Here is a 20,381-nt window from a genome sequence, read left to right as displayed (position 1 = left end):
TGCACATATGTACCAAAACACCCCGGTGGGGACTCTGGGGTATAATTAGGGGTACTTCATATGTACCACCAAACTCTTAGGGTAGGCTTGTGGGAGGGGGCAAGAAAAAAAAATCCATATTACCTACCAAAAGGAAACCCTGGTAGTATAGTGGTTAAGTGCTACGGCTGCTAACCAAAAGGATGGCAGTTTGAATCCACCAGGTACTCCTTGGAAACTCTATGCTCTGTCCTATAGCATTGCTATGAGTTGGAATTGACTTGATGGCAATGGGTTTTTGTTGTTGTTACCTACCAAAAATTCATACCAACCCAATGATTCAGCATGCTTCCATGAACGAAAACACATGGCATCAACAAAAAATTCAAAGCAGAAAATAATTGGATTGCAAAAGGCTTAACTGCTCTGAGCCTCAGTTTTTCCAAATGTAAAATGGGGATGACAATACCTACCGCAGAGGTTTGTTGTGCTAGAGATATTGTGGTCATGTTATTTTAAACTTATTATTATGACTGATTTGTCTCTATCAAAGACCTTACTGGGCTCTACCATGGGTATTTCTTGTTCTTCTCCCCAACTAGTTGCTTATAAAGAACGGGCCCTGTGACTTAGGCCCCTTTTGGGCCCATGCCTGACACCGTGTTGGCAAATACCAGCCCCTCAAACACATTTGTTGAAATGGATGAAGAGGAAGGGATGTGGCCAGAGAGGAGTCAGGGATCTAAGAGACCTATGGAAACAGGGCCACTAAGCTAGCAGCTCCCCTCCACAGAAGGAAGGGCTGAGTCTGGGGCGGGGTGGGTGGGTGATTTGTGATTGGAATAACCGCGGGATTGAAGACTTGGGCCCCAGACCGGGTCTGGGCACCTGGGTGTGATAGGTCATAAAAAAAAAAAAAAAAAGGAACTGAGAGAGCAAATGTCAGAAAATAAGAATGAGGAGGAAACGGACTGAGAAGAATCTCAGTAGAGAGGGCTGACTGCCGAGTGGGCCCAGCGATGGAGCAGGGATGAAGGGTGAGGGTGGGGGCGGGGAACAGGGGCGCTGGGAGGAATGGGGGCCCTAGGGGCTGAGGGGAAATCGAGGCAGCTGGAGAAGGGACAACGCTCCCAGGCAGGAGGAAGGGCGTGGAGGCACTGGGACAGACAGGACTGGGGGGGGGGGGCGCGCGGCGGCGCATGGTGCGAGGGGCGGACTCGGGGCGCCGGGAGCGCGCGGGGCGGGGGTGGGGGCAGAATCCGGAGCAGCATGTGCAGGAGGTGGGGCCTGTTGGGGGTGGGACCTGCCGGGGCGGGGCCTGACGGAGGCGGGGCCAAAGCCGGCGGCGGGCGGGGTGTACCGCTCCGCTCCTGCGAGAGCAGCGGGGGCCGAGCAGCCGGAGCCGGAGCCCGAGCCGGAGCCGGAGCCGGAGTCGGAGCCGGAGCCTGCAGCCCCGGCCAGATTCTAGCCGGGTGCAGCGACATGGGGTCGGCCGACTCCAAGCTGAACTTCCGGAAGGCGGTTATCCAGCTCACCACCAAGACGCAGGTGCACCCCGGGCCCCGGCCTCCCACCCACCTGCCGGGCTGGGGGCTGGGCAGGGAGGGGGGTGGTGGTGCGCGAGCCTAGCTTGGCCCGAGATGGGGGACCGGCTGGCCCAGAGGGTGAAGGCGAGTCATGGCCGGAGTGGTACCTCTCGGCCTGTACCCCCGGGCTCCATCCCCTGGCCCTTGCCCCCGTCCCCGGCCTCCTCTCCCGGGAACAGCCCCCTCCCCTCGGTCGCTGCTGCCACCTTAGGGTGACGTGTGCTATGCCGGGCCGGCGATGCCGCTGTCCGCCCCTGTCCAGCCCTCCCAGCACCCCTGGCCCTGCATCTCCTGCCTCGCCTGGCCCTCCCTCTCCCGCCCAGCGCCCCGCTCTGCCCCTGGTGCCCGCGGGTCCCGGACGCACAGCCCCCGCTGACTCAATGCAAACAAAGCCGGCCCGCGCCTGCCCGGGTTGGGGAAGCAGCTGGTGCGCGGCGGCCGGGCCTCCCTGGGCCCCCAGTCTATGCTGGCTCCCAGGAAGGCCCAGGTCTTCTGGGAACGTGCAGAGTGGTGGGCACCGTGACAGCCTGGCAAGGGGGCCTGCCCCCGACGTCCACCTGGCCCAGCTTCCCCTCTAGGCACTGCTGGGCTCTCTGGCCCAGGAGGCTTCTCATTTCCGCCCAGCAGTGGGAATGCTGTGTTTGGCTCATACCCTCTGTTCTCTGGGTCAGGGCTGGGGACCCTCTGATTGTCCTTGGTCTCCTGGCCACCCCCTGTCTGCTGGTGTGGATGTGGGAGTGCCTATCAGCCTAGTCCACAAGTGGCACCGCCTGCCATCTCCTTGCCCCCAGTGAGCCATAGCAAGGCTGCCTCTGTACCTGGCCCTTCCCTCCTCACCCCTTGAACCAGGCTGCTCTGATGCCCTGACTCCCCACTTTTGAAGGAGTCAAGACCTGCTGCCATCTGGAACCCCCCTCTTACCCACCCCCCACCTCCAGGGCTCTCTCTTGCTCTGGGTGGCTAGAGCAGGATTGAGAGAGCCATCTCCCCACAGCCAGCTGGTCATACCCCTGGAAACCGGGCCTCTGGTCCTTGCACCCTCTGGTCCCCACCCTGGACAGGTCAGGTGTCTGGCAAATGCCCAGGGCTTCTGATGAGTCCAGTGCCCGCCGAGAGGCCTTTGATAGTAACCAGACCTTGCTTCTCCCCACTCATGACTGTGGCTCTAGGCTGGTCCTGGCACCTGGCTTTCTTGGGATGGGGTTTTGAGGTCAGTGTGTGGCAGAGAGGAGGGCAGGTGGGCCAGCCCCTCAACATGGGGCCACAGGAGGGAGGGAGACTCCCATGTTTACCTACCTGGGGAGGAAACACCTGGTTGGAAGAATGCCGTATGTGCTGTTGGCTCAGCAGCCAGGGTCGTTTGCCAGGCCTGCAGGACCAGCTCAGCTGGGACCCAGAGCACTCTGGGTAGGTTAGATTCCTACCTGTGCCAGCCCCCTCCCCAAAACATGTCATCCCTCTGTCTTTGCCTGACTGCAGCCCTGTGATGGAGCTGGCTGAGACAGGGCTGTTCCATTTCCCAGCTGAGGACAGTGGGTCAGCTTGAGAGGGAGCAGGAGCCAGAGCCCACCCTGGGCCTGGTGGGAAGGGGGCCTGGGCAGCCTGGAGAGACCCTTAGTGGCTGAAGCCTGGGACACTGGGTGGTGACGTGGCTTGGGCAGCTCAGGGGTAAGGACCACATCCCAGATGGTCATCTCAGACCTTGCCATTCAGTGTCTCCCAGGACATTGAGGCCTATTGGCCACGGAATGTCTCAGAGGCAGTGCTGGGAAAACAGACTTCCGCTTTGGGTGGCAAAAAAGCATGGCCTGAGCTGTGCTGCCTGGCTTTCCCCACCTTCCTGCTCTGCATCCTGTTTTCTTCCTGTCCCTTAGTCCAGCCCTGGGGCAGGTCTGACCCTGATCCCGAGGGCAACAGCTTCTGCTGGGCTTTCTGACCTTTCTCAGGGGAGGAGCAGGGCTCTGGGGGGTATTCTCGGACTTGGGATCCTCTCCCACAGCCCACCTGTTTGGAGATTCCCATAAATCTCAGATGAGACCTGGTGGGTAGTGGTTTGCACATGTGTGCACATGTATGTGCGTGTGAATGCAGTAACGACATACTCCTCCCAGTCAGGTCACACGTGTCACTAGAGCACGGCTGGCCCTGCTACCCGCTTATCCCCAGAAAGGCTCAAACGGTGCAGCTAGTCTCCTGGGCCCCTGAGGGGGTCTGGCCTAAGCTGGGTTAACAACATGTGGTTTCCTGCCAGGTAAGCTCCATCCTCTCAACGTGTAGCATAGACTGGCCCACCTTCAGCAAAAATACCCTTCAAAGAAACTGGCTCAGATTTTGGAAGTTTCCTTGGGTTGGGTGGAGCCCATCTGGGGAAACTGAGGCAGTAGCTGAGCTGTGTCTGTCCCGCCAGAACCTAAAGGACTGCCATGACTGTGGCCAGTGCCTGTAGCATCGGGCTAGCCTGGTGTGGTCAGTTAGTGGTCACCAAATCCAAGTGTTTGAACCACAGTGGGACCAGGACAGGAGGCCCAAGTTGGGGATGGGGGAGATCCCAGTCCCTACTCCTGAAGTTTAAGGCCAGCCTTCTAGTTGGGGTCTTTCCCCTGCTTCCAGGGTGTGGTGTCTGGGGCCTTCTCAGTTTCCTTCTGAATCTCTCTCCTTGTTTTGAATTCAGTCCCCAGGTGACACTTACCCAGAGGAGCTAGGTCAGAGGTCATGTCCCTTGGTGCCCAGATGAGTCCCTGCCCCTCTGAGGGAGGTGGGGGAAGTCTCAGAGATGGGTTGCTTCCCAGAGGCCCTGTGGGGAGATCCAAGGGTTTTCTGGAATGTCCTTCCTCACCCCCAGGCCAAGCCGGGCTGTCCTGGCCTGGACCCCTGTGAGTGTTAGAGGGCGCTCCTGGCTGAGAACAGGAGGCCCCGCAAACCCCAGCCCCAGGGCCCTCCTGTGGCCTTTGTTTTCTCCCCCAGCCAACTGGCTTTACCAGTTCTGGGGCTGAGCAGTCCCTTGTGCCAGTCTGTCCTGAGGGCCCTGGCTCCATGTTACCCTGTGGGCCCTGGGGAGTAGTCAAGGGTATGCATGACCTTGGTGAGGCTGGCAACCCCAGCTCTGCCTTTGGGGAACCCCATTGGTATGTGGCCTGCCCAGGGAACAGGCTGAAGGGGTCTCCAGGACTGATTTCAGCTGAACAAATATTGGCACCTGCCATAGGCCTTAAGTGCAAGGTCAGGAAGACCAGCTTATGGACTGATGGAGCCATGAGGCAAGTGCACAGAGACCCATAGGCTCAGGAACAGGGGCAAGTGCTGGAGGGGGGGGGCACGGTTCCAGGGTGGGAGCAAACTCATCAGCCTGGAGGCCTGGGAAGTGACTTCTTAGAAGTGACTTTAGGAGAACAGGATTATTTTTCAACAAGGCTGTATTTTTTCCTGATGATAAGAGTGATGTATATTTAGTACAGACTTGTGGTGGTAGCAGGACCTTGGGCTTTCTCAGCCCTAGGATTTTAGGAAATGGAAAAGGCTGAGTAGATTGAAGCAATCTGGGAAGGCTTCCCGCAGGAGGTGACATGTAGAGGGAGCCGTAAAGGGGTCAGCCTGTGGAGAGAGTGGAGGAGTGCCTTGACCATGCTGGTCTCTCAACAGATGAGAAAGGAAAAAAGCGTAATACGTGCTCTTGCATTAAAAAAAAAAAAAAAAAAAAACCATGTAGAGACTTGCCGTTAACATTCTGATTTGTTTTCTTTTAGTCTTTTATTCATGTATAATTTAATGCAAAATTATGATCATCTTATAGGTTGGTTATATCCTTTCTTTTTCAAATAGCATTGTACTGTGAGCATTTTCCATTCACTGTTATTCTTTGATAGCATGATTTTAAGGGCTGCGTGATATTCCATTGTATGCATGTGCCTGAACTTTTTAAACGTCCCCTCCCCCCCGTTATCGACTTAACAGTCCCATAAACATCCTCACACATGCACAGCTCTGATCATTTCCTTATGAGAGATTTCTAGAAGTGTAATTTATGAGTCAAGGGGCACAGGCGTTTCTCAGACATTTTGCCTCAGTAGGACTGGTGGGATTTTAGAACGTGGCATTGGCAGGGGAGGGCATGCTGGGAAGAGGGGATGGCCTGAGTAAAGGTAAAGAGAAGGGAGAGAGCAGGGTCTTGTTGGGGGTAGGAAATGCAGGTGTGTGTGCATGTGTGTACATGTGTATATGCATGTCTATGTGTACACATGTTTGTGTATACGTGTGTGTATGTGTAAGGCTTTGGCCAGCTGTGGGGCAGAAGTTTGGACTTGGTCCAGCAGGCAGTGGGGAGCCACGAAGGTTTTTGAATAGTGAGGGAGTAGTGTGTTTGGCACTGTCTCGGGAACATCAGTGGAGGGCAGTAGAGAGGGTAGATCAAGAAGGGGAAGTTGGAGGTGGGGGCCCTGGCAAGAGTGGCGATGCCTGCGCTGCAGTGCTGGCAGTGGGCACCAAGAGGAGCAGGTGCGGGTCGGGGAGCCTTGGAGGGTGAATCCATGGCGTTTAGTACCTGCTAGGTGTGCCGGTGGCGTAGTGGTTAAGTGCTACAGCTGCTAACCAAAGGGTTGGCAGTTCGAATCCGCCAGGCGCTCCTTGGAAACTCTATGGGGCAGTTCTACTCTGTCCTATAGGGTCGCTATGAGTAGGAATCGACTTGATGGCAATGGGTTTGGCTTTTTGGTTTAGGTGTGCCGGGAGAGGGTGGAGCCTGGGGCTGTGTGTGTGTGTGGCAGGGAGGTACAGCTACAGTGAATGAGAATGGAGTAAATGTCCCCTTGATCTGGGTCCCTGGACATTGACCTGGCAGCATGGCCTGGGGATGTGCCCAGTTTACACAGGAGGATAGTGTGCCCTGCCAGAGGAGGAGGGTGACTTAGCCAAGGGCACACGGTCTCAGGGACCGGGTTGGGCTTTGGCTACTGGATGGACGCCCAGCTGAGCCCCGACTTTCCGCACGGTTGCCCCCAGTCTGGCTGTGCTAGCCAGGAGCCGTGGGAGCTGAGGATGTCCCCAACGTGCGGTGGAGTAGGGGGCCCCGGCTTCCGTCTTGGGGTCTTTCCTGGCCACAGGTTGGGCAAACTGTGGACCTGGAGACAAGGAGTCATGTAACTCTGGGACACTGGGTCCCCCCACAGCCCGTGGAAGCCACCGATGACGCCTTTTGGGACCAGTTCTGGGCAGACTCGGCCACCTCGGTGCAGGATGTCTTTGCACTGGTGCCAGCGGCCGAGATACGGGCGGTACGGGAAGAGTCGCCCTCCAACCTGGCCACCCTGTGCTATAAGGTGGGGCGCTCGGCCTCCCTACCCCTCCCAGCAGAGCCATTTCCCATCCTCCCTGCAGGAGGCAGAGGGTGGCACAGCCCTGTGATCAGAGGGCAGGTGCCCAGGACACCCCCCAGGCCCAGGTGGTTCAAGGCCACACCAGTTCTCCCAACCCAGCTCAGTTGGGGATGTAATCATGGCAGCCTCTGTGTGTGAGGGCTTCCTCTGGGCCAGACCTGTCCAAGCTCAGCTCCCTGGACAGCCCAGTGAGGCTGTACCGCTAGCATGGCCATTTTACAGATAAGGAAACGAAGGCTCAGAGAGGTGACGTCACTTAGCTGGTCTCTGCCAGTGCTTGGTGAGCTGGGCTTCAGTCCCACAGTGATGCTCTAGGCTCTCTTGCCCCACATCCCTGGGCTCACTGACCTGTTCTCCTGTGTGCCCGATTCTGTCCCCATCACGAACCTTTTGTGCCCACACTCCTGTCTGGAAAGCTGGCCCTTTGAGGAGGGGCCTCCACCTGTGGGCCCTGTGGCCTGCGTGCCCACCCTGACCCTCCTGGTACCCTCTGCCCCCCGCCTACCCCGCAGGCTGTGGAGAAGCTGGTGCAGGGGGCTGAGAGCGGCTGCCACTCGGAGAAGGAGAAGCAGATCGTCCTAAACTGCAGCCGCCTCCTCACCCGCGTGCTGCCCTACATCTTCGAGGACCCTGACTGGAGGGGCTTCTTCTGGTCCACCGTGCCTGGGGCCGGGCGAGCAGGGGTCAGTGGGCCTGCTGGGCCTGAGGGCTGGAGTGGCAGAACAGGGAGAACACCCCCTTCAGGGATCTCTTCCCCAGAAGGGACCTCTGACAGGGCAGGGGACAATGGGCGGGCCGCTGAGGGCTGGGGGTCAAGGCGGCCTCCCACAGAGGTTTCTGCACCTGTACAGCCAGGAAGACGTGGAGACAAGGAAGGAAGTCAGGGGCAGGGGGTGGCTGGACGGGGAGCAGGGCAGCTGGGGATACTGAGGGCCAAGTGGGCCATGCAGTCCTCTCCCCACCAATATCCCCACCCCTGGCCTGGGTTTATCTCCAGGCAACTGGCCCAGGGCTGGGGGCTAGTGACTTCCCAGCAGGGCTGAGGCTCCTGAGGTTGGGGACACAACCTGGCCCCCTCCCCTAGCCAAATGCCTCCCCCAGTCATTGGGGAGGCGTCTTTGCTATCCCTGAGGCTCCAGACACCCTCCCTGCCCTGCCCTCTTGGGCCTCCCCGGGAGGTTGGAGGTGACCAGGAATCCACTTCCTCTTCTTCCTCCTGCCTCTTCCTTCATCCTTCTGCCCACGGGTACCTGCCTGGGCCCAGTCTCCGTTCTGTCCCCCCCATGTCTTGGGGCCACCTCTCCTTGGCAAGCTCCCACTGAGAGGCCCCATGGGTGCCGTGTCCCACAGCAGGGAGAGGAGGATGACGAGAATGCCCGGCCTCTGGCCGAGTCCCTGCTGCTGGCCATCGCTGACCTGATGTTCTGCCCAGACTTCACGGTCCAGAGCCATCGAAGGAGCACTGTGGTGAGAGCCACCCCACTGGGGCCTCCTGGCTCTGCTCCTGAGTTCTGGACTGGGCAGGATGCTGTGTGGGAGGGGCTGCTTAGGGAGAGCTGGGCTGCCTGGCACCCATGGCCCCAGGGGAGGGGGTAGTGGCTGCACAGCTGGAGAGGAGCCAACTGTGCCCAGCCCTGCCCCTGGCATGTGGCAGCTGGGCACAGGCACCCATTGTCTTGGCCTGCCTGAGGAGGGTGGGGGGTGGGGTAGGACTTAGACACAGGAGGCCTGGTCCTCACCCTTCCCGAGGTCTCCATGGACTTGATCTTGGGTGTTCTCTGTTTCATACCCCCACACACTACCAGGGGCACCCAATCCCATCCCCTGCCTCCTTATCTCCTCATCTCAAGCTGGACTGAGCAAGTAAAAGAACCAGTGTAGAATGAAAGAAAAATTGACTTTCAAGAAATCTAAAAATATCCATTTCTTTCCTTGTAAATTAGGGCCCAGGGCATTTGAGGGTCTGTCTTTAGGAGACTATGAGGGTCTCTGCCCCCAGGGGTGGTGGGAGGTCTGGGTTGGTGGGGTTCTGTTTCACACTGTTACTCCCTCTGAGCCCTAGCCCTGATGTAACCCTATTTCTGTCCCAGGACTCGGCAGAAGACATCCACTCTCTGGACAGCTGTGAATACATCTGGGAGGCTGGCGTGGGCTTCGCACACTCCCCACAGCCCAACTATATCCACGACATGAACCGGTGAGCCTGCCCAGGCCGGGGACCCACACAGCTGAACGCAGACCCCTCCCCCCATCACGACTCTGCCTCAGCCTCACAGGGATCAACAAGGATGGTTTCTTTCCATGGACCTGGGCGGGGGTGCCAGCCAGCATGGGCAGCGTCCTCCTAGAGGGGAGCTGGGATCCTGAGGTACTGAACCCTTCTCCTGTTCCTCCTCTCCACCAAGCACGGAGCTGCTGAAGCTGCTGCTGACCTGCTTCTCCGAGGCCATGTACCTGCCCCCAGCTCCGGACAGTGGCAGCATCAACCCGTGGGTGCAGTTCTTTTGTTCCACAGAGAACAGGTGAGGAGTCCCTGGCCTTTCCATTCTCTTCCTTCTTGTTGAAGGCAGCCCAGAACTGAGACCCCTCACCAGCCTTTTAAGTCTGATGTGAGGGGTAGTGCTGCCCCCTGGTGGTGATAAACTGTAACTTGTCCGCCTCACCTACCGGCGCTGTCCACCGGCCTTGGGAGACCCAGGGACAACTGGAATTGGGTGTCCCATGCCTGGGTCCTCCGTCTAGAGCAATGCTATCCAGCAAGAATATAACATGTAATTAAAATTCCTAGTAGCAACAGTTAAAAAGTAAAAAACAGGTGAAACTACTTATAATCTATTTCATTTAACCCAATATGTCAAAAAATAGTAGCATTTAACGTACAATTAATATACAACGTTATTGAGATAGTTTACACTCTCTTTTTCATACTGAGTGCTCAAAACCTGGTATGTAGTTTGCACCCACAGCACATCTCAATTCGGACTAGCCGTGTTTCAAGTGCTCAGTAGCCACAGGACAGCTTAGATGCTAGGTGGGGAGGGGGTGCAATGAATAACTCTTAGGATGGGGAGGCCCAGCCGACGTGGGGGGACTCTTGGGCTAAGGGAGTACATATAAGCACACGGAGGTGTCACACAAGCTACGTGGCTGGATTGAGTACGTGGAGCCAGTACACACTCTCTAGCTTTGCCCAGGACGGTGCTGGCTGCACAGAGTCAGTGTCCCTAAGGGTGGTGACTTGCCGCTTTCCTTCCAGACCCTGATTCCTACACTACACGCCTCATCCTTCAAGTTTCACTGGTTTCCTGACCAACTTTTTTGTTTTTCCCCCAGAGAGAAGGGGCCCCAGGGGTTTCTTCCCACCAGCCACAGTCACAAGCTAAACAGCGTTTTCTTTCTCATCAGCCTTATCAGACAGACTGCCAGCGTGTAGTATGTCCCCTTTGCCCTCCTTTAACCTCTCTGGGTCTCAGTTTCCTCATTCGTAAGATGAGAAGCTTGAACCCTGACATCCTACAAATCTCTGAATCTGGTTGTGTGGCGGCCTGGGAGCTGGGTGATGGAGCATGTGCTCTGAGTCTGGGAATCCCTGAGTGGTGCAGACAGTAAATATGCTCAGCTGCTAACAAAAGGGTTAGAGGTTTGAGTCCACCCAGAGGTGCCTCGGAAGAAAGGCCTGGCAACCTGAAAAATCAGCCATTGAAAACCCTATGGAGCACAGTTCTACCTTGACACACATGGGGTCACCATGAACACACCATTGAGTGTGTGCTCCGTGTTCTGCGGGCCTCCAGCTGCTTCTCTTAAGCCCAAGAAAGAGCATCTGTCCCTAGAGAACCTAAGGGGTATGGACACTGTTTCTACCAAGAACCCTCAGGAGTGGCCACACCGCTCTTGATAGTGAAGTCCCTCTGCCCTTTGTCCAGCTGGGCCCAGGCCAGAGCCCAGATATGGGCATGGATGAGGAGAGGGGGCTTTTGCCCTCAGGATGAGGCAAGTTCCTGGTCCTGCACCCTGGCTCCCAGCCCAGTCCTGGCCCTGGACACTTGTTGAATAAAGAGGCAGCTTAGCTGGCCTCCATGTGGCCAAGGTGGACAGAGGGTGGCCTCAGTGGTACCCCAGCAGCCCCGCCTTCCTCTCTCACTGCAGACACGCCCTGCCCCTTTTCACCTCCCTGCTCAATACCGTGTGTGCCTATGACCCTGTGGGCTATGGGATCCCCTACAACCATCTGCTCTTCTCCGACTACCGGGAGCCCCTGGTGGAGGAGGCTGCCCAGGTGCTCATTGTCACCTTGGACCACGACAGTGCCACCAGTGCCAGCCCCACCGTGGACGGTACCACCACAGGCACTGCCATGGACGACACTGATGTAAGGATGCTGGCAGTGGCCCTGCCAGGTGGTGGGGGTGGCACCCCTTCTAGCAGCAGGCATCTCGTGGTGTGCAGGGGGTATCTGAGGTCGGAGGGGCTCGCCTGCTACTGCACAGGCCTGGGACAGGGGTCTGGAGGGAGGGCTGAAGACACCTGCTCACCACGGGCTTCCACCCCTGGTAGCCGCCAGTACCCGAGAACCTGTTTGTGAACTACCTGTCCCGCATCCACCGTGAGGAGGTGAGTCCAGCCCTGGTCTTGCTCGGGTGGATTTTGGGAAGAGGAATGAAGGAATCACGGGCAGAAGGGGGCCCCGATCCTACGTGAAGGAACCAGAGTTCTCCGTGGACTTGGGCCACCCTAGGTGAAATAGCGATGGCAGGGCTGCAGGGGTTTCGAGACACAGCAAAGCCCTGATGGCCTCAACTGGGCAGGAGTAGCTGGGAAGGCTTCCTGGAGGCTGTGGCTCTGAGGTCAAGTTGCAGAGATGGAGAGGAAATGACAGTGGAGATGAAAGTCCAGTAGGTCCGAGTGCTGGTCCTGTTCATACACCTCCAGGCTTGGGGCTTGGGGAGGGCTTCTGAAGCTTCCAGAGCTCCAGCTCCTGTGGTTGTGACATGGGGACAGTGACAATAGTGACTGCTTCCTCTCCTTTTCGTGGGGATAAATGAGTGTAGACTCTGGGGCCCAGCACACAGTAAGTACTCAATAAATGGCGGCACTTTGTTAATAGTACAATGCTCCTCCTGCCACGGGGTGATGGGCAGGGGTACTTGGGAGAACGGCACCTGCCAACAAGGGGTCCAGGTGGGCAGGGACCTGGTACAGTGTGTGTGTGTGTGTGTGTGTGTGTGTGTGTGTGTGTTGGGGGGCAGGCACTAGGAGCTGCCTTGCACAGGGGGCGGGCAACCTTGGGCAGGGGTTCTGTGGCCTGACCAAGGGGCCTGTGGAGAAGGCATCTGTGAGGGCCTGGGCTAGAAGCCAGAGCCACAGGGAGGCAGGCTGGAAAACCCCCTTGGTTCTCTCCCTCTCCTAGGACTTCCAGTTCATCCTTAAGGGCATGGCCCGGCTACTGTCCAACCCGCTGCTCCAGACCTACCTGCCCAACTCCACCAAGAGGATCCAGTTCCACCAGGAGCTGCTGGTTCTCTTCTGGAAGCTCTGTGATTTCAACAAGGTGGGCCGGGCTTGGGGCGTTCTGCCTGGAGGTGGGGAGTAGCTACCCCTGGAGGGCCCAGGGATGGGGAGACCCCGAGGGGTAGAGGGTGGGGCAGAGTGCTTGTGCCTCTGACCAGCGCACCTGCCCCCCACCAGAAGTTCCTTTTCTTCGTGCTGAAGAGCAGCGATGTGTTGGACATCCTGGTCCCCATCCTCTACTTCCTCAATGATGCCCGAGCCGATCAGTGTGAGATGGGGCAAGTGTGGGGTCCTGGGGCTCCCCTTGCAGAGGGTGGTGGTCTGGCAAGTCTGTGCTGCCTCCCAGGGACTCAGGCCTGGTGCTCTGCCCCTCTAAGATAGACCTCTGCCTCAGTCTCCCTCCCCTCCCCACCCGGCATCGTGACCCCTCCTGTGTCATGTGACCCCTCCTGTGTCATGTGACCTCTCCTGTGTCACATGCTACAGCACGTGTGGGCCTGATGCACATTGGCGTCTTCATCCTACTGCTGCTGAGCGGGGAGCGCAACTTCGGGGTGCGGCTCAACAAGCCCTACTCAGTGCGCGTGCCCATGGACATCCCGGTTTTCACCGGGACCCACGCCGACCTGCTCATTGTGGTGAGGGGCGCCTGCGACCAAGGCCCAGGGGAGTGGGGGTGATGCCCTCTCGGCTGTCTACAGGCGATGGGGACCCATAGCTGCTCCCTGGCTCCCCGCACAGGTCTTCCACAAGATCATCACCAGCGGGCACCAGCGGCTGCAGCCCCTCTTCGACTGCCTGCTCACCATTGTTGTCAACGGTAGGCTGAGCTCACCACCAGGGGGCGCCAGGTCACATGCTGACCTGCCACAGGCTCCCCCATTCTAACCGCTCTGTCCAGTAGAAACATAACGCAAGCCACACTGGTACTGTTAAATTTTCCAGTAGCCACGTTCAAAACATGAAACAGATGATACAAATTGTAATAATATATTTTATTTAGTCTTAAGCCAAAACCGAACCATTGCCAACGAGTCAATTCTGACTCATAGTGACCCTACAGGACAGAGTAGAACTGCCTCATAGGGTTTCCAAGGAGTGCCTGGTGAATTCGAACTGCCAGTCTTTTGATTAGCAGCCGTAGCTCTTAATCACTTCACCATCAGAGTTTCCCGATTTAGTCTACTATATCCAGAATGTCCCTGGGTGGCATAAATGGTTTACACCTGATTGTTAACCTAAAGATTGGCAGTTCAAACCCAACCGGTACTGCTGTGGAAGAGAGGCCTGGTGACCTGCTTCTGTAAAAATCACAACCAAGAAAACCCTATGGAGCAGTTCTACTGTATGGACTTGACAGTAATTTTTTTGTTGTATCAAAAGTACCATCATTTCAACATGTAACCAATATAAAATGTATTAATGAGATGTTTTATATTCTTTTTTTGGCACCAAGTCTTCCAAACCCATATGTGTTTTCTTCTACTTACAGCACATCTCAGCTAGGACTAGCTAGCTGAGCTTCAATGCCTATGGCTACACGTGGCTTGTGGCTACCATCTTGGACCCACAGGTTTAGATGGCTGTAGGCACGGGGCACGGGGATGTCAAGTTCACCCCTTCTCTGCCTTGATCTTGCTCACCTGGCAAGACCTGTGTATACCTGCCCAGAGAGGAGGCAGTAGGGCTTATTGGACTGGGGCAGGGCAGCTGCCAGGATGACGGCAGCATGGACACCTTTAGAGGGGACATTCTGGGATGGGGTGGCTGGCTCCTCAGTGGTCTGATTTGGACTCCGGGTGGGGCCATGTGGGAGCACAGAAGCCTCTAGCTGGACGGTGAGCTCTGGGGCCAGGACCACTCCTCCGTCACTGCTTCACTCACCAGCTCTACCCCATAAATCTTAACTGAGCACTGACTAAGCACGCCAGCTCTGAGACTGCACGTGTGAGCAAGACAGACACTGTTCTGCCCCTGTGGGGTCCTCAGGCTGGTAAGGGAGAAAGACGTGAGTCAAGGAAATGCCCAGATTGATATTTGAGTTCAAGCTGTGCTCAGCAGTTCATCTCTATTCCCTACTCACCGGGCTGTGCAAACAGAGGGTGATTAATACATACCTGATGATATAGCGAGGAGCCCTGGTGGTGCAGTGGTTAAGCCCTCGGCTGCTAACAAAAGGGCAGTGGTTCGAACCTACCAGCTGCTCCACAGGAGAAAGATGTGGTTGTCTGCTTCCGTAAAGGTCACAGTCTTGGGTACCCTATGGAGCAGTTCTGCTCTGCCCTATCGGGTTGCTATGAGTCAGAATCGATTTGACAGCAACAGATAACAAAATGATATAGCAAGGAGTCCTGGTGGCACAATGGTTAAGCGCTCGGGTGCTAACTGAAAGGTCAGCAGTTCAGACTTACTAGCCAGTCTGCGGGAGAAAAGACCTGGCAATCTGCTCTCATAAAGATTATAGTCTAGGGAACCCTATAGGGCAGTTAGTTCTACTCTGTCACATTGGGTCACTATGTATCACAGTCCATGCAACAGCACACACAACACGACAATGATATAGCAGAGTCCTTGGGTGGTGCAAATGGTTAACATGCTTGGATACTAACCAAAATGGTGGTGGTTCGCGTACACTCACAGGTGCCTCGGAAGAAAGGCCTGGTGCTCTACTTAAAAAAAAAAACAACCAGCCATTGAAAACCCTGTGGAGCATAGTTTACTCTGATGCACACAGGGTTACCATGAGTTGGAGTGGACTCAGTGACAACGGGCTTGGTTTTTTGGTTTTTGCTTTTTTAAATGATATAGCAACTGGATAGTCTAGAAGGACTTTAAAGTCCTGAGTCTGTACCCCTGCCTGATCATTTTATAACCGGAGAACTTGGGGAAAGCTTGCCAACTTCCCTGACCCTTGGTTTCCTCCCCTGTGAAATGGGGATAATCTTGTCTGTGTCCTGCCTCCCTTTCAGGGAGGTAGGGAGGACTGGGGGAGATGGGACATGTGAGTGGCTTTGTAAACAGTACAGCTGTCCACACAGTTGAGGGTGGAGCCCAGACGGCCCCGGGGCTCTGCAAAAGGCCTGGCCTGGGCTTTTAGGGTCTGGGTCTTCCTGGCTCTGCAGGGTCTTGTAGCTGGAGGACAGGGAGGAATTGGGAGCAGGAGCATCAGGCCCAGGATCTGCAGGGGTGGCCAGGTTGGGGCCCCAGGATTGAGCTGACTCCTCCCCTGCAGTGTCCCCCTACCTCAAGAGCCTGTCCATGGTGGCTGCCAACAAGCTACTGCACCTGCTGGAGGCCTTCTCCACCACCTGGTTCCTTTTCTCTGCGGCCCAGAACCACCACCTGGTCTTCTTCCTCCTGGAGGTCTTCAACAACATCATCCAGTACCAGTTTGATGGTGAGCCACCCGCCCAAGCCCCCTCAGGACTAGCACCAGGCGGTCACCTGGCATAGCCCGGGGGCGGGAATCAGGGAGGCCAATGGCTGAGGGCACCTTCCCATCTAAGGAGAGCGCAGCACAAGAACTGGCCTCCGGGGAGGTGCTGGCCTGCTGGCCCTCTGCCCCTGCCTCATTCATTCTACATGCAGTTATTGAGCTCCTCCTGTGTACCAGGCCCAGTGCCAGGTGAAGGGGAGACAGTGGGGAACAAAGGGAGGGTGTGAAGGAACGCAGGCTCACCCCAGCCTTGTCCTTCTGGACCCCTCCCTGGAGACCTGGTTCAGGGAGAGTCAGAATACTTCCCACCTGGCTTGGTGTGGATGCTGTCAGGCTGGGGCCTGCCCCATGTTGCCAGGTGTTACCCCTTCAGTATGAAACATTGATGGGTCAGTGGTAGAATTCTCGCCTTCCATATGGGAGGCCTGGGTTCAATTCCCGGCTAATGCCCCTCATACATAGCCACCACCCATCTGTCAGTGGAGGTTTGAGTGTTCCTGTGATGCTGAACAGAGTTTCTAGACTAAGATAAACTAGGAAGAAAGGCCTGGCCATCTACTTCCAAAAAGTCAATGAAAACCCTGTAGAGCACAACGATCAGATCTGTAACCAATCATGGGGATGGTGTAGGACCAGGTAGTGTTTTGTTCTATTTTTGTATGCCATCACTATGAGTCGAAGGCCGACTTGACAGCACCTAATAATGCCACTTCTTCAGTGCTGAGTTGTGAGGTAGTCCAGAAGGTACCAGGAGAGAGACCTTGGGGGGAGCTCAGGCCAGAGGCTTACCTGACAACATGGCATCCTGGCATGGCCATAGCTGGGCACACAGCCAGGTGCCAGCTCTGCCCTGGGTCCCTCTCCTTAGGCTCCTGTACCGCCTCCTCCCCCCAGGTAGATGCCCTCTCGTCCTCCAAACTTGCCCTTGCACAGCCCGCCCAGCTGGGGTCGGGGGACAAGGAGGCATCCCTGAGTCGAGGTGTGCTCTCCCCCCACAGGCAACTCCAACCTGGTCTACGCCATCATCCGGAAACGCAGTGTCTTCCACCAGCTGGCCAACCTGCCCACTGACCCACCCACCATCCACAAGGCCCTGCAGCGGCGCCGGCGGGCTCCGGAGCCTTTGTCTCGCACTGGCTCACAGGAGGGCGCCTCCATGGAGGGCTCCCACCCTGCAGCCCCTGCCGAGCCTGGCACCCTCAAGACCAGCCTGGTGGCCACCCCAGGTCTGGCGCTGGTGGGAGGGAGAGGAGCGTGGATACCACACAGTCGGGTTGGCCATGGTCTCAGTGTCACCCCCACCTCTGCAGAGTGCATGGCCTGGCTTGGGACACTGAGGGGATAGGGATGGGTAAAAGGTGGGAGTGGAGGTATTGGGGGGCCCAGATATGAGGTAGACCCAGGAGGGGTAGCTTGGTTGGAAAGATCAGACTTTGGGGCTGCCTGCGGGCTCTGGGAGGGGTGGGCAGAGGTAGGAGTGTGGGGGGTGTTGGGCACAGTGCCTCCTAAGTGACTGGTAGAAGGAGTGAGCCTCTGATAGGGCAAGACTCAGTGGAGAAAGCCTTTTTAGGGGGATCTGTGGAGGCCACCTCATGCCCACCTGTGCCCTCCAGGCATTGACAAGCTGACAGAAAAGTCCCAGGTGTCAGAGGATGGCACACTACGGTCCCTGGAGCCGGAGCCCCAGCAGGGCTCAGCGGATGGTGGCTCCGCCTCAGGGGTGGGTGACGGAGTGTCCTGGAGTGGGGTGAGCTGGGCGCCACCTTCCTCCTGGGGTGGAGGGGCCTGTGCCCAGGGCACCAGGGTTGGCACTGCTGGCCTCTCTTGCTGGGGTTGGGGAACTCTCACAGCCCCCTCCCTTGTTTCCTGGGCTCAAGCCCTTGGCCTTCAGACTCCTCATCCATCAGCCTTATCTGCAGCTGGCCTTTACCCGGCCTGCCCTGTCAGCGCCTGGCCATAAACCTGTCACAGGCTGTGCTGGGCCCGCCAGGCCTGGAGCCCAGGGCAAAGGGTGCTGGGCTGGGCCCCGCGCCCCCTCCCACCCCATGGTCCAGTGGAGAACCCTCATTGCCCTCCAGGGTTCTGGGTGGTGGGAGGGGCTGGGAAGAGGAGTGCTTTCCTGCATCCCCCGCCACCCTGCCTCCCCTCCCTCCACCAGGAGACTGGCCAGGTGTGGCGGGAGCAGCGGCGACTGTCCAGTGCATCCACCAGTGGGCAATGGAGCCCAACATCAGAGTGGGTGAGGGAGCATGCTGGAGCAGCTGGGGTCAGGGTTGGGCAGATGACACCGAGGTGGCAGCTGGCTCAGGAGACCCTGGCCCTTGGAAGGGGTGGCTCAGGTGCTCAGTAAAGGCTTGCATGGGAATGTGTCCAATTCACAGTTTCTGGTGTGGGAATGAGGCTCTGTGGTCATTCCTTCCAGCCAGGCGACTTTGGCGTCTCTCTGCTTCACTGCCCACATGGTTTCCTAGGGCTCCTTAGCAAGGTGAAGCTCCAGTTGCCCACAGTGGGAATTTGTCAATAGCTTACCAGTCCTGACATCCTCCCCTAAATGGCTTCCCCAATCCCTTGTTTCTGGAAATCACCACTAATTGCACCGAATGGAAATGGTAAAAATCCCCACCAACCATGCCGATGTGAGGACTACATGTTCTACGGTTCATGTAAGGATGTGGCATGGTTCTGGCCTGGCTCTTATCATTGTTAATAGTCGCTACTCCTGGTAGCACCCTGGGCCAGGCCCAGGCAGCTGTGAGAGGGATGCTTTCTGCCACGGGGCCATGGTTCTGGGTCAGGGATCAGGACTGTCCTGTAGCTCCGGGGCTCCCTTCCCAGCCCGGGAACCCCATCCCCCTCCTCAGGTGCTCTCATGGAAGTCCAAGCTGCCCCTGCAGACCATAATGAGGCTGCTCCAGGTGCTGGTGCCCCAGGTGGAGAAGATCTGCATTGACAAGTGAGGCTGGGATGAAGGTGGGGACAGGTGGCCGGCCCAGGCTTGGGAGAGTGTGATGGCAAGCGGGGCGTCAGGGTCCCGGGTGAGCCCCAGGCTCCCTCAGACCTCCCTGCAAGGCTGGAACAGGTCGGACCCCGCCCCACTTGGCTGCCCTCCCCTCCCTGCAGGGGTCTGACGGATGAGTCAGAGATCCTCCGGTTCCTGCAACACGGTACCCTGGTGGGGCTGCTGCCCGTGCCCCACCCCATCCTTATCCGCAAGTACCAGGCCAACTCGGGCACCGCCATGTGGTTCCGCACCTACATGTGGGGCGTCATCTATCTGAGGTGGGCCGCAGGGGGGCGGGGGTGGAGCGGTCACCACCCAGGGAGGGGGCTGGGATCCACCTGAGGGGCCTGCGCCTCCGCTCTGGGTCCCACCATCCATAGGGGGGCTAATGTCAAGACAAGGACTCAAGATGGTCTTGTCTGGTTGAGGGCAGAGATGTCGAGCATGGACAGGGGTTTGGGCTGTACCGATGCCAGCTCCATCAGTGTCAGTGACAGCCCCTCCTTCCCCAGGAATGTGGACCCGCCTGTCTGGTACGACACCAATGTGAAGCTGTTTGAGATCCAGCGGGTGTGAAGATGTGGGGGCCACGCTTTCCCTCCCTCACTGTTCTTAGCTTTAAATGATCACGATCAGGGCTGGGGGCAGGTCGAGGGGCTGAGTCTGGGGTAGAAGGCCCCAGGGGTGCCCCTCATGGCCAGGGGAAGGTGAGGACTGGCCCTGATCCCCCAGGCTGGTCTCACAGGAGCCCCTGTCTCCAGGACTGCAGGGACCCACCCACTCTAGCTCCTTCTCCAGGCCCCTCAGTGCTGCCCAGCTTCTGTGGTACCCGCCCCAGAGGCCACAAGGTCACTGTGCCCTAATGGGGTTGCCCGAGAAGGGGCCATGGGGTGCCCCCGGGGGCACCTTGGCAGGGTAAGGGGACCCCCGAGCCTCCTAACCTGACTCCTGTTCCAGGCCTGGCTCACTGTCAGGCCGCAGGAGGAAGGAATATTCCAGGGTGCCAGGAGACTGCCAAAGCCAGACTTGGGGACCCCATGGATTTTAGGGGTTTGGAGTGGGGTATTGAGGGCCTCCTGCTATATTCTCTGGGGCCAGTGGACGTAGCCTGATTTCCCCTTACTCAGTCATGGGGACAGGGGTCTGGGGTGGGGTGCAACCGGCCAGTCCTGCCCTGTCCCACTGCCTGGCTGACTGGGAGGAAGGGGGCCCAGGAGGCCACCCCCATCCTTCTCAGCAGCCCTGGCTGTGGCCTCTGGGTCTCCCGCCTCCCCACCCCGTGTCAGTACAATCTTTGCTTGTACAATCGGCATCTTTATACAATAAAACCTCCCTCTCCACCTTCTGTCTCTTTGTGCTTGGAGGGGAGAGGGCAGACATGGCTCTTGCCACAGGACTGGGACAGGCACTTGCCATTTTAAGATTGGACCCTGGGCTGTGGCCGCCCGGGGAAAACCTCACCGGTAAGAGGAGAGGGGCCTGGCTCCCAGGCTCCCACA

General features: G+C 57.5%; 1 protein-coding gene across 4 annotated transcripts; it reads left to right on the top strand.

Moving 5' to 3' along the window:
- Positions 1 to 1,308: 1,308 nt before the first annotated feature.
- HID1 (HID1 domain containing) lies at positions 1,309 to 20,240 on the top strand. Of its 4 annotated transcripts, none has more exons than XM_049860421.1 (19): positions 1,309 to 1,527; positions 6,728 to 6,877; positions 7,447 to 7,617; positions 8,288 to 8,401; positions 9,025 to 9,131; positions 9,340 to 9,456; positions 11,084 to 11,306; positions 11,492 to 11,548; positions 12,345 to 12,485; positions 12,623 to 12,713; positions 12,932 to 13,083; positions 13,187 to 13,265; positions 15,678 to 15,842; positions 16,880 to 17,107; positions 17,495 to 17,628; positions 18,040 to 18,120; positions 18,743 to 18,834; positions 19,002 to 19,160; positions 19,395 to 20,240. In XM_049860421.1, exons 1-19 carry the CDS (start codon positions 1,462 to 1,464, stop codon positions 19,456 to 19,458), a joined length of 2,391 nt encoding a protein of 796 aa, XP_049716378.1. In that variant the 5' UTR covers positions 1,309 to 1,461; the 3' UTR covers positions 19,459 to 20,240. The 4 variants fall into 4 exon arrangements, with proteins under 4 accessions (XP_049716378.1, XP_049716380.1, XP_049716379.1 ...); XM_049860422.1 differs by having other exon boundaries at positions 1,310 to 1,527; positions 8,285 to 8,401; positions 17,495 to 17,601; XM_049860419.1 differs by having other exon boundaries at positions 1,310 to 1,527; positions 8,285 to 8,401.
- The last annotated feature ends 141 nt before the right edge of the window (positions 20,241 to 20,381 follow it).

The sequence above is a fragment of the Elephas maximus genome, chromosome 19, assembly GCF_024166365.1.
Source record: "Elephas maximus indicus isolate mEleMax1 chromosome 19, mEleMax1 primary haplotype, whole genome shotgun sequence".
Lineage (NCBI taxonomy): Eukaryota > Metazoa > Chordata > Mammalia > Proboscidea > Elephantidae > Elephas > Elephas maximus.
The sequence above is the reverse complement of the archived record's forward strand: the minus strand, read 5'-3'. Positions and strand labels throughout refer to the sequence as shown.